General features: G+C 38.2%; 1 protein-coding gene and 1 long non-coding RNA gene across 7 annotated transcripts in view; one reads left to right on the plus strand and one right to left on the minus strand.

The window, feature by feature from the left end:
• The window catches only part of LOC138828244 (uncharacterized), a 73,673-nt gene that overhangs the window by 11,540 nt on the left and 48,730 nt on the right, over positions 1-13,403 (plus strand). The gene's annotated exons all lie outside the window — the stretch shown is intronic.
• Positions 1-13,403, minus strand: part of Acmsd (aminocarboxymuconate semialdehyde decarboxylase) — a 55,701-nt gene that overhangs the window by 4,415 nt on the left and 37,883 nt on the right. For 2 of the 5 annotated variants that reach the window (XM_070024148.1, XM_070024110.1), the window contains 2 exons: positions 12,563-12,622; positions 2,346-2,444 (listed from right to left, as the gene is read on the minus strand). In XM_070024148.1, coding sequence (XP_069880249.1) covers positions 2,346-2,444; positions 12,563-12,622 — 159 coding nt within the window. The other 3 variants (XM_070024120.1, XM_070024130.1, XM_070024138.1) reach the window with 3 other exon arrangements.

A 13,403-nucleotide genomic window follows, 5' to 3' on the forward strand; every position in this document is an offset into this window, starting at 1 on the left:
ACAAACAGCAAAAAAGTCCTGGCTTGTTTTTGAGATAAGGGCTTTTGAACTTTTGCCTGGGCTGTCTCTAGACCATTCAGAAGAGTTGAATGGTATGCCTTTCCCTTGCCTTCCCCTGGCCTCCATTGCTCATTGCTCTCTCCCCTCCTTCCTGTCCTTCCTTCTTTTCCTCATTCTGTTTCTCTCTCTCTCTCTCTCTCTCTCTCTCTCTCTCTCTCTCTCTCTCTCTCTCTCTCTCTCTCTCTCTCTCTCTCTCTCTCTCTCTCTCTCTCTTTCACTGGGGCTTGAACTCAGGGCCTCACATTCTTGTTTAACTATTGCATTCAAGGCTGGTGCTCTACCACTTAAGTCACAACTCCATATAGAGTCTTTCGGATTTGTCTGCTGGGGCTGACAAATCTGATCCTAGAACCTGATCTTCAAATTTCAGCCTCCTGAGTAGCTAGGATTACAGGCATGAGCCACCAGCATCTGGGTTGAATGGCTATATCTCTCCTGCTCCTGGGGTTTGAACTCTCAAGGCTTAGGCACGGTCCCTTGGCTTCTTTTGCTCAAAACTAGCACTCTACCACTTGAGCCACAGCTCCACTTCTGGCTTTTTTTTTTTTTTTTTTGTAATTTATTGCAGATGTCATGGACTTTCCTGCCTGGGCTGGCTTTGAAACACAGTCTTAGATCTCAGCTTCCTGAGTATCTAGGATTACAGGCATGAGCCATCAGTGCCTGGTTTGAATAGCTATTTAACAGATAGGAATAGACATTAAAAAAACAAAACAAAACTTTGGGGTTCTACTCTAGGAAAAAATTAAGTATGCAAAAAAGAATTGTGACAAAATCTTTTGTAAGATTTTAAAGAATATTTGTATGTGACCATTCTTGACCCCTGGTAGTGATTCATTTTAAAAGCCTTAGGTGGGAAATAGTAATTTTAGGGGATTAGGTGCAGGAGGAGATGGCAAAGGGGAAGAAATATGAGAACATTCACTGTAAACTCATTTTGGTCCAGGAGCTAAAGGAGTAGTTTAGGTATTGATAGCAAAATGACACATTTTAGTAACATTTATCCACACACACAAAAAAATACATTTAAATGAGGGAAGGGGGTGACATTGTTAAAAAAAAAATGTACTCTTTATCTGACTTATGTAACTATAACCCCTCTGTATATCACCTTTATAATGACAATAAAAAATGAAAATAATACATTTAAAAATACATGTTAAAATTTATTTCTGGGCTGGGAAGGTGGCTCAGTGGTAGAGCGCTTGCCTTGCAAACCTGAGGCCCTGGGTTCGATTCCTCAGCACCACATAAGCAAAAAGACAAAAGCCGGAAGTGGCGCTGTGGCTCAAGTGGTAGAGCGCTAGCCTTGAGCTGAAGAGCTGAGGGACAGCGCCCAGGCCCAGAGTTCAGGCCCCACAACCGGACCCCCCCCAAAAAAATTTATTTCTAAGTCAGGCATTGATGGTTCACACGTATAATCCTAGCTACTCAGGAGAGTCAGATCTGAGGATCACTATTTGAAGCCAGCCTGGATAGGAAAGTCCATGAGACAATTTTCTCTAATTTCCCAGCAGAAAATTGGAGATGGTGCTTTGGCTCAAAGTGGTTGAGCATTAGCCATGAGCACAAATATTCATGGACAGTGCCTGAATTCAAGGACCAGGACTGACTTAAAAAAAAAAAAAAGTTTCTAGAGTGCTCTGAATCCTTGGCTGCTTGTTCTTGAAAGAAACTTTGGCCTCAATATCCAGAATAACTAGAGCCATTGCAAATTTTGAGATGGATAGATTTGTAACAGGAATATTCAAGGAAAAACAGATACTTTTCTTATGGCCCATTTAACGTGTAAATTTATGTTATTTTTAAAAAATTTATGTTATTATGGGATGCTTGTTTGCAGTTTTTTTCTTGGTTTTATTAATTTAGCTGTACTAGGCTGATTTTTTTTTTTTTTTTTTGGGTCCGGTCGTGGGGCCTGAACTCTGGGCCTGGGCACTGTCCCTCCTCAGCTCTTCAGCTCAAGGCTAGCACTCTACCACTTGAGCTGCAGCGCCACTTCCAGTTTCCTGGTGGTGTATTGAAGATAAGAGTTTCACGGACTTTCCTGCCCGGGCTGGCTTTGAACCGTGATCCTCAGATCTGAATAGCTAGGATTACAGGCGTGAGCCACCGGCTAGGCTGATTTTCTTTTGTCCTTTAACAGCCATTTCTGAAGATCTAGTGATAGTTCTAGTCATAGTTAATGTAACAGCTACTCTGTATTTGTTACCATTTGTCAAAATGCTCAGAAACCAAACTCAATTAGAACACAAGACTCAGGAAGAAGAAGATGACATACATACCTTTGTTTCTTCATCAAATTCTTCCATGGACTCTATCAGTTTCCCAGGTTCTAGCTCACCTAGTGGAAAGGGGTAATCAGTTCCCAAAATGACTTTATCCTACAAAGAGAAAATGTATTTTCATTTACAAATTTTAAGAACATCAAACACCCTATATAGACTTCATTTAATTATATATACTTTTATGATGAAATAACAGATTTCCTCCTGATGAAAAGAAAATCGTCAAAAAAAATTTTAATAGTTCAACTTTTAACATTATTTCCAGTAGGTGTCACTATTAGGTCTCCTAAGGTTGCAAATCAAACTTAAGCATCTTTCTTCCTCTCCTCTCCTGTCCTCTCCTCTTCTTTCCTCTCGCTTCTACTCCCTTTCCCTCCCCTCTCCTCTCCTCTCCTTTCTTCTCTCTATAACTGCAATATTGCAATACAAGAAATAGGCATTTACTTAGTAAAATACATTGACACATTCATATCAAGTTAAGGACCCTTTCTTAGAATGATATAACACAGTTGATTACACTTTTTTTTTTTTTTTGTCAGTCATGGGGCTTGAACTCTGGGCCTGGGTGCTGTCCCTCAGCTCTTCAGCTCAAGGCAAGCTCTCTACCACTTAAGCCACAGTGCCACTTCTGGTTTTATGGTGGTTTATTGGAGATAAGAGTCTCACAAACTTCCCTGCTGGGATTGGCTTTAAACTGTGATCGTCAGATCTCAGCCTCCTGAGTAGCTAGGATTACAGGTGTGAGCCACCACCACCTGGCTTGATTTCACAATTTTTGAAAGCACATTAGAATTTGAAAGAAGATTGGATACAAGGTAAAAGCAAAATAAAACAAAACCAAAAAAAGCATAAACTTCATAACAGTTCAATCACTGTCTGGTAGATAACAGGATTTTTTGAATGGCATAGCTTTACATTTCCTTTAGACACTATACAACAGAATCACAGGCTTGTCAGTCTATACATGTATTAAGCAGTATGTCATTTGTGTGCTAGAATCTAGATGTGCCCTAGTCAAGAGAGCATATGTTGTCCTTGTTCTCAGGGAACTTATTACTGAGAATAAGGGAAAGTAATAGTATCAAAATATAATAAAAACATATCTCAACCTGATTCATTACTTGTATAAATGTATTTCATGGACTCCTATGAGAAAATTATTTTGAGAAAATTATTTAAGTTAGTTGTAGTTAAAAGACTACACAACTAAATTATAGAATATCTGAAAATAGAAAATAATAAAGAATATTTTATATGCTGAAATGAATACATGTAAAGAGGAATGATGTTGAAAGCATATTGTAAAGAAGAAAAACATACTGAACAATGTATCTGTTATGCATGTTTCTGTGGTTGTTTTTTTTTTGGCCAGTCCTAAGGCTTGAACTCAGGACCTGGCAGTATCTCTGAGTTTCTTTTGCTCAAGGTTAGTACTCTACTACTTGAGTCACACAGTACTACTTCTGGCTTTTTCTTTGTATGTGGTACTGAAGAATCAAACCTAGGGCTTCATGCATGCTAGACAAGCACTCTACCACAGAGCCACATTCCTAGCTGCATGTTTCTGTTTTTAATGAGGGACTTAGGGACCCACAAATGCATGATTGTACATATAAAACCTAATTCAGGAATGATGCGAGTAGTAAAGCACTTGCCTAGGGTGTACCCAGACACAAAAAAGTGACCTCAAATTTGGGCTGATACATGGCTTTATAGTCACACACACACACACACACACACACACACACACACACACACACACACACTCACACACACACACACATATAGTCATATATATAGACATATACATACATATGGCCATCTGCTTTTCCTAGGAAAATGTTTAGCATTCCTCATACATACTTGAGAAATTTTCTAAGACTAATCAATTTAAGAACACTTCCCTAGAAACCTGCTCCATTATAAGACTGAAACTAGGGTAAGACCTTCAGTAATTCAAGGAGACTTCCATGTTCATTTTTTTCTTTTTTAAATCCAGTGAACATAAATTGTCTAGCCATTTTCCCCATATAGCACCTCTGCCAAGTGTGATTATTTGAACTGGACTTTTGGGAAGCCTCTTCCTGAGGACAAGTTTGGAATATAACTGACACATACTTATAATCCATTAGAGACTTACTTAACAAATGTGTTTGTATTGAAGGAATGAATGAAAATATGAAAGAGGGAAGTCTTATGTAACAAGACCTGAAATACTAAATATATTTTAAATACTCCAAGTAGGTGCTATTGTGAGGGCAAATAACATGATTTGCACCAAAGAAAAGATTTTTTAGGCCTTACTAATACATTTTTATGAAATAGGAAAGTATATAATAAAGTTTATAAGAGGCTAAGTAAACTAGCAAATCTGTTTCAAGGTTTCTGTATTAATTTCTCTATGAAACCAAGAAAATAGACCTGCTGATAAAAACCCTAAAGACCCAAAGTTATGTCCCCTCACATCTGTACCAACAGCTGATCTTATTCTGAATTGTCTGCTTGGTATTCAGTGGAGGTTCATTTGTCTTTTTTTCTACCTTCTCTTGCCAAAGCTGTTTACAGTTCCAAAACACAACACAATTTTCAAGTCCCATGCTTATACCACATTTGTCAACTGTATGAACATGAAAGTGAAAGCTAGGAATTAATTTTGTTTTCTAGTCAAGAATACTTCCCTTCCCACTAGCATAGTCTTCTCAGATATAATAAACATTTTTAAGAGGAGGTCTGTTTTTATTAATGTGGAGAAAAATAATTCTAAGAAATAAAAACCGTTTTTCTGCAATTCAACCTTGGTTAAGATACTTCCTTGTTTTCCTTCCTAAGTTAATTCACTGCTGAATATCACATTTTGTAACACTATTTAAATATTTTTTGTACTTATTGTTAACAACTCCTTTCTACAGGATGTTAATTATTATCTGGCTTGTGAATTTTTCTTACTTGAGACCTGTACTTCTTTTATTAGTGTACCTTTTATTTATGATTTTTGGTAAACTTTTAGACTTATTTTGTGTGTGTATATGTGGGTCCTGGGGCTTAAACTCAGGGTCTGGGCACTATTCCTGAGCTTGAGGCTGGTATTCTACAACTTGAGCCACAACTTTACATCCAGCTTTTTTGCGGGGAGGAGGAAGAGGGAATTAATTGGAGATGAGAATCTCATGGACTTTACTAGTCAAGCTAGCTTTGAACTGTGGCCCTCAGATCTCAGCTTCCTGAAGGTAGGATTGCAGGCATGAGCCACTGTCACCTGGCTAAGTTTTGGACTACTTTTAACTTGTAAGATATAAAGGAGAGAAAAGTAGGCATAAAAATCTGGAAATGAAATTCTCATTGAGGTTTCTTATGATGGAGATGAGATGGGGGAATGAATGTCATCAACCATTCTATGGTCTTGTTGGATGAAGGCAATACATTGCATCTCTGAATTCTAGAATTTACTTGATAAATGCTTAGTAAATACTTGAGTTAAAATACTTTTTCAATTGTTATTTCTGTAACATATTTTCTCATAACTGCAAATTGGCCATATGTTTAATTACATGAAGAATACTGGGTTTAGAATGTTTATAATGTAGCCTTGGGTGACTATTGCTGTATTTCCTATTGTCCTTAGTCCCCTGAGCTAAGTGTTTCCAAGTAAGGTTCCCAAGTTTTATACATAATCATACTTATCACTGGCCTGTTCAAAGCTGAATTTTCTTATCTTGTCTGTAATCCAAGATTTTATTCCTTTGAGATCTACCATGATCATGAACCAATTTTTAAATTGTTCTAATGTGATGGTAATGTAACATTTCACAGTATCTACTGAATTTTAATAACCTTTTTTTGTGGTAACAAGGTTTTACCTTGGCTTCACTGTTAGTGGGCAATTGTCATGACTTAGTAGGGATGTTCTGAAGATTCTGTTTGAGTTGAGTGTGGCAGTGCATGCCTGTAATTCCAAAACTGAGGAGACTGAGGCAGAAAAGTCACAAATTTGAGGCCAGTATGAACTAGATTGGAAGACCCTGTCTTATAAACAGTAAACAAACAAAGGCTCTCTTAATCTCAAAGGAAATTTTTTTTGGTTGGGGTCTAGTCATGGGGCCTGAACTCTGGGCCTGGGTGCTGTCCCTCAGCTCTTCAGCTCAAGGCTAGTGCTCTACCACTTGAGCCACAGCGCCACTTCCGGCTTTTTTCTTTTTGCTTATGTGGTGCTGAGGAATTGAACCCAGGGCCTCAGGCATGCAAGGCAAGCACTCTACCACTGAGCCACCTTCCCAGCTCTAGGAATAATTTTAATGATAGGATTTTAGGAATCATAACTACCTCTTCTGGGATCCCCAAATTATACGAGACAGATGTTGGATTTTCTTATTAGGCAGTAAAAATGCAGTAGATAATCCTGATGGATTTTTCATATCAACACTCTTCCAATTTCATTTCCCTCCCCAAATGTAGCAGCAGCACACATCTCCCTATGAGGTAAAAAACGTACTGAGCTGATAATAATAGTGATTAATATTCCTGCCAGGGAGAAGGAATAAACTGCTCACCTGCTGGGAGGCATTAACTTCTATTTTCAGGGAAAGCTGCAAACACTGAAAGATATAGCTTATTAAATGTTATAGTAGTGGATGAGAGTTCCAGTTTTGCTTTTTGGAAAGGAACAATTAACTGTCTTTCATTAGCATATCTCATTAGTAACATTTGTAAGAAAAACAATATAACTTTCATAACATAGGTTACTACAGAAAATTCAGGCATATTGGGATTCAGTTTGTTACTTGACACATAATTTCATAGGAAAAGACCCTGGTTTAGGTCAATCAATACAAAATAAGATTAGCTTTATATCCCCAAGGTTATTATCAGCTCAATTAAACAAACATTAAGTTAATATCTACTATTTGTAAAGCACCAGAGTAGATGTTATAAATCCCTGACATTTGTAGTCCTTTGGCATAGTATTACACTAACTCTTCACATCAACTGTGTCTGGTTATCATCCCCACTTACAGTTGAAATGGCTAAGACTGAATGGGCTAAGTGACTTGATATCAAAGGCCACAAAGTGAATAAATGGTAGAGTCAGACCCAAACACTTTCTACCACTATTTCCCTCTCAGGAGGCTACAGACATTTAAAAACATGATTGCATTCTACTTCAGATTGCAATGCATAGAGTTATATCATTTAGTCAAAACTTCAGAAGCTAAAGTATTTTGCTGGCTAATATACCATAAGAATCTCACTGATTTGCTGGCTTGAGCTGGCTTCAACCTGAGATCCTGAGATCTCAGCCTCTTGAGTAGTTAGGATTACAGGTTTGAGCCTATAAAGGATTTCCTATTTTGCAGAACAGGAATTTCTTTCCTTCCTCCCCTTCCTCCCTCCCTCCCTTCTGCCCGCCCTCCCTTCCTTCCTTCCTTCCTTCCTTCCTTCCTTCCTTCCTTCCTTCCTTCCTTCCTTCCTTCCTTCCTTCCTTCCTTCTCTCTTTTTCTTCTTTTTTTTTTTTTTTTTGTTGGTCTTGGGGCTTGAACTCTGGGCCTGGGTGTTAGTCCTTGAGCTCTTCAGCTCAAGGTGAGTGCTCTACCACTTAAGCTACAGTGCCACTTTTGGTTTTCTGGTGGTTAAGTGGAGATAAGAGTCTCATGGATTTTCCTGCCTGGGCTGGCTTTGAACCATGATCCTCCTGAGTAGCTAGGATTACGGGCGTGAGCCACTGGTGCCCAGCTAGAACAGAAATTTCTGGCTTTTCTTTTAAATATAAAGACAATATGTATAAATATTTTTATTGGAGTGACTGAAAGTCTAATTTTTAGGAAGAACTCTTCACTTAAAAAGGTGGCTTAGTGGTAGAGTGCTTGCCTTGCATGCATGAGGCCCTGGGTTCGATTCCTCAGCACCACATAAGCAAAAAGAAAAAAGCCGGAAGTGGTGCTGTGGCTCAAGTGGTAGAGCACTAGCCTTGAGCTGAAGAGCTAGGAACAGCGCCCAGGCCCAGAGTTCAGGCCCCATGACCGGAACCCCCCCCAAAAAAAAAATTGAGATGAGTTCATATGGCATAAAACTAACTTTTATTTCTTTCTTTTTTTTTTTGTCGGTCGTGGGGCTTGAACTCTGGGCCTGGGCGCTGTCCCTCAGCTCTTCAGCTCAAGGCGAGCGCTCTACCACTTGAGCTACAGCGCCACTTCCTAACTTTTATTTCTTATTTTCTTTTTCTTTTTTTATTAGGTCTGAGACCAGGACTCGAACTCAATATTTGCTTCTTTCTCTCATTGGTTAGCATTCTACCAACTGAACCATGCCTCCAACCCCCAAATTAATTATTTTACAGCACACAGACAGTTCAGTGGTACAGAACATACTCATGTTGTGAAATATTGCCTATGTCATATCCTAATGACAATATATCTAAAAAGGTCATCAATCTCAAGAGTTAGAACATTTATGCCCAAAGAACATGTAAAGGCATGTGAAGAACGCATTTAATCTAAAAGATTGAGACTTAAAAGTTGATATAGAAGATTTGCATGGATAAATAAACTTCCCAAAATTCTGTGTATTCAAAAAGATAAGAAGTATTACACTTATCTAACAGTAACATCATGGTTTGTTTGTTTTACAGCAACAACAAGAAGAAAAACAGCAATAAGCTCTTGGTGGTGGGGAAGGAGGCCAACTAAATAGAAGGCCTTCTCAATAAAGCTAAGGAAGTTGTCCAGAAAGTAAAACAAAATGTCCAAAAGGTTGAATGTATGGTAGAAAAAAGGTTCAATTTTAGAATAGTAAGAATCTTAGCAGAGGAAAAGAAATCATGAAAGAACTGATTTCAAAAAGTTAAAAGTTCCATTTTAGAATTATAAGAATCTTAGAAAGCAGGGGGAATGATCATTAAAGAAATAGTTTTAAAAAGTGTATTGAAGGGCTGGGAATGTGGCTTAGTGCCTAGCCTGCATGAAGCCCGGGTTCGATTCCTCAATACCACATGAACAGAAAAAGCAAGAAGTGATACTGTGGCGGAGGTGGTAGAATGCTAACCTTGAGCAAAAGAAGCTCGGGGACAATGCCTAGGCCCTGAGTTCAAGCCCCAGGACTTTAAAAAAAAAAAAAAAGGAAGGAAGAAGATAATGGCAGGCTGCATTCAGATCATCTAGTCTCAAGAGAAACCTTGAACCAGAACATACCAGCCACGTGGCTCCTGATTCCTGACCTAGAAAAAAATGTTAGATAATGTTTATTTATTATTTTAAATCACTTGGTTTTTAGGACTACTGGGGTTTTGCTTAATGAAGTGAAATGTAACAACACTTATAAAAGACAAAGAGAATTAACAGAAATAACAGACATTTGGGATGAAAGGAACAGACAATACAATGAGAAGACACCTTTATACAGGCATGAAGCAGTGTGTAAAAACTACTCAGCCAACATTCATGGAAAAGGAAAGATGGCTCAGAGAGATAGAACCAAAACCTACTTGACTCATTCCCATATTTTGAGTTTTAGTCAATTAAATGTCAATATATGCCTGATGAATTTAGGATTTGCTCCTGAGTAGTGACTTGAACCTCTGGGTGTGTGTGTGTGTGTGTGTGTGTGTGTGTGTGTGTGTGTGTGTGTGTGTGTGTGTGTGTGTGTGTGTGTGTGTGTGTGTGTGTGTGTGTGTGTGTGTGTGTGTGTGTGTGTGTGTGTGTGTGTGTGTGTGTGTGTGTGTGTGTGTGTGTGCGCGTGCTCCTGAGTAGTGACTTGAACCTCTGTGTGTGTGTGTGTGTGTGTGTGTGTGTATTAAGTGTAGGGATGAGGCAAGGGACTTAATTCTTTAGTTTTTAGTTCTTCAGATTGAGAGAAATTGTACATGAAGAAACTCACCACACATTCATTTAGATAATGAGATTCTTAGACGTCAAGGTGGTGCTGTAGATAGAAAAGACTTTTGGGGTAGTCTTGGTGGAGGAGATGTTTTAAATTTAAGACGGCTATAGATCTTGAGCAATCAGAGGGAAATTTTAGTAGTTTTAAAAAAAGTTTTCAAATTTTCTTTGATATTCTTCCCTTCAAAAGATAGAGACAAATTCATTTTCCTTGAATGTGGGCCAGATTTAGTGACTATGAATAAAATGTAGCAAAAGTAATGCTATGACTTTTCAGTTTAGGTCATAAAGAGGCTAGCTTCTGGAGGGCTTTCTGACTGTCTGTTTCTGTCTCTGTCTCTCTGTCTTTGTCTCTCTGTCTCTTTCTTACTCTCTCTGCCTCTCTCTTTCTCTCAATTTTCTCATTCTCGGAATAACCAGCTGTAGAGAGACCCACTCTGGGAGAAACCCAGCACCCACATGCCAGTCATAAGTAAAAATCCTTGGAAATAAATCCTTCAGCCCCAGTCAAGCCTTCTCATGATAAGTCCTGATGGATAGCTTGGCTGCAAGGTAGGAAAGCAATGTTTTGTTTTTTTTTCCTATATAGTAATAGGCGGATAACATATAACTAGCATTCTTTTCACCTGTCTTTAAAAATAAATAGACAGATTAAAAGTAAATCATTTTAAGGTTAGAAGGAAACTAAGATATTATGGAATTTAAGTCTTTGACATAGTGTTTTGGTACGCCCAACTTTTTTTGTTGTTGTTCCTGGGGCTTGAATTCAGGGTCTAGGTACTGTCCCTGAGCTGTTTTGCTCAAGGCTAGCACTCTGCTGACTGAGCCATAACACCACTGCTGGCTTTTTAAATTGGAGATAAGAGTCTCACTGACTTTCCTTCCTAGTCTGGCTTCAAATCCCATCCTCAGATATTAGCCTTCTGAGCAGAATTACAGGTATGAGCCACTGGCTTAAAAGAAAATATTATATATATGCATATATACATACACATATATGACCATATATATACAGATTGGATATATATTCTTATTTATAAAATGGAGATTTACTAAAATAATACCTACAAATAATTGGATAACCAAATATAGGATAATCAAATATTGCTCAAGTACTATATGTTATATTATTGAAAATTGTCTTTTGCTCATTTTCCCAACCCTTTGTTTGTGTGTAATACTAAGGTTTGAACTTAGGGATGCATGTTTACTAGGCAGGTGTTCTATCAACCAACTATGTCCTCAGCTCAAACTTTCCAACTAACTTTTATCCCCTAAAACAGCTACTTTGCTTTTTTTTTTTTTGCTTGCTCATGGCTGGTTCTCTACCACTTGAACTATGGCTCTAATCTGGCATTTTCCTACTTGTTAGATAAAGATCTTGAGGATTTTCCTGCTTCAGTTCACTTGGAACCTTGATCCTCTGATCTCAGCCTTCTGTGTAGCTAGGATTGCAGGCATGATCCACCAGCAACCTCTCATTTTTGCCTTCTTAACTGACTACTGGAAGCTATCTTCATAATCCCAGATAAAAAGCTTATGCTATTGTTTCTTGATTTATGAGCTTTAGATATTATTACTAATATCTATTTATGGTTGTTGAGAATTTCTTTCTTACCTTCAACTTCTCTAAATTCCAATAAAATTAAAATCTTCAGTTAAACCAATATATAGTTTTTACACTTTGTGACTATGAATATTATTTGGTACTGAGTCAAATAATGTAAAATAATTATCTGCCCTCATATAGATCTTTGTTTTGTTAGAATTGTTTTCTAGTTCACCAATGGTTCTAATTAATGGCTGACAGTGATTATTACCTGCTCTCAAGTACACCCAATAATAATCAGCTCCATTTTGTCCTTCCTACATGTAGACTTCCCTCCGTAGGCAACTTGTTCTTTTGCCCTAATCTAGCTAGGTTACGTTCTAACTCAGATGTCCAGCTAAACTTCCCTTGCCCATTCTGACTTGGAGATCTAAACGTTTATTATTATATTGGCATGAAATAAGTGTACAAAGAAGTTTCAATACAACATGTTGATTTATGTGTACAATATATCTTGATCAGTGTCACCACTTTCATCATTCTCCTCCATCTATGCTATCCTCATCCACCCCTCATTTGCTAGTTTCATTTTCACATAGGCACATTGAGTATTATGACTATATTCTGACTATATTTTCTCATAGTTCCTCTGTTCACTATCCCTCCTCCCTTAATCCTCGGACAACACATATTTCAGCTTATTGGCATTCATTTTTTAATATGGCTTTGTATGTGCTTTCATATATTTTAATCTAACTTCCACATATGAGGGAAAACATGCATCTTTCATGACTTACTTCATCCAACACAATTTTTTCTAGGTCCTTGGAGATTTTTTTTTCCAAAAAGAGAATCTGCTAATGTGAACATATCCAGAAAGGGAAAACATTAATATTTTACAGACAATCCTAAATAATTAATGTATGTCTTCTATATCCTGGACTCACTAGCCTGTGAAATCATGTCAAAGGAGATTACATTTAATTCTTGCGCCCAAATTATTGTAGTTCAAGACTTCACACTTAGAATGTAAGAAAGATACTGGGCTAGGAAGGTGGCTCAGTGGTAGAGCGCTTGCCTTGCATGCCTGAGGCCCTGGGTTCGATTCCTCAGCACCACATAAGCAAAAAGAAAAAGGCCGGAAGTGGCGCTGTGGCTCAAGTGGTAGAGCGCTAGCCTTGAGCTGAAGAGCTGAGGGACAGCGCCCAGGCCCAGAGTTCAGGCCCCACAACCGGACCCCCCCCCCAAAAAAAAAGAATGTAAGAAAGATCTTAGTAGAATTACCTTTGTAAAGTGCTTTTTGAGTTTTCCTGGGGAGGGGCATATAAGAATGCAATCACCTGTGCTCACCAATCTACCCACTGGTTATTATGAGGCACTTACGTTCCTCCTCTTCTGCTTTGGCTCCTTGGCCAATGTGTATTGTATGAAGGTACTAACAATATTCTTCACTGCTGATAGTTTTGCTCAGAAGATGGGCTTTGAATATGCCAAACATTCCATGATGTTTCCATTTCCAAGAATACTAGGCTTGTGATGAGAATGATCCTTTACTTAGTTCCCTACCTCTTTCCATCTTCTCTTTTTACTCAAAATCCAGAGCTTACTCTCTTCCAACTTCTCTACTTTGTGGTTTCA

This window comes from Dipodomys merriami, unplaced genomic scaffold (assembly GCF_024711535.1).
Source record: "Dipodomys merriami isolate MVZ:Mamm:240054 unplaced genomic scaffold, mDipMer1.0.p SCAF_1, whole genome shotgun sequence".
In the NCBI taxonomy this organism is placed as follows: domain Eukaryota; kingdom Metazoa; phylum Chordata; class Mammalia; order Rodentia; family Heteromyidae; genus Dipodomys; species Dipodomys merriami.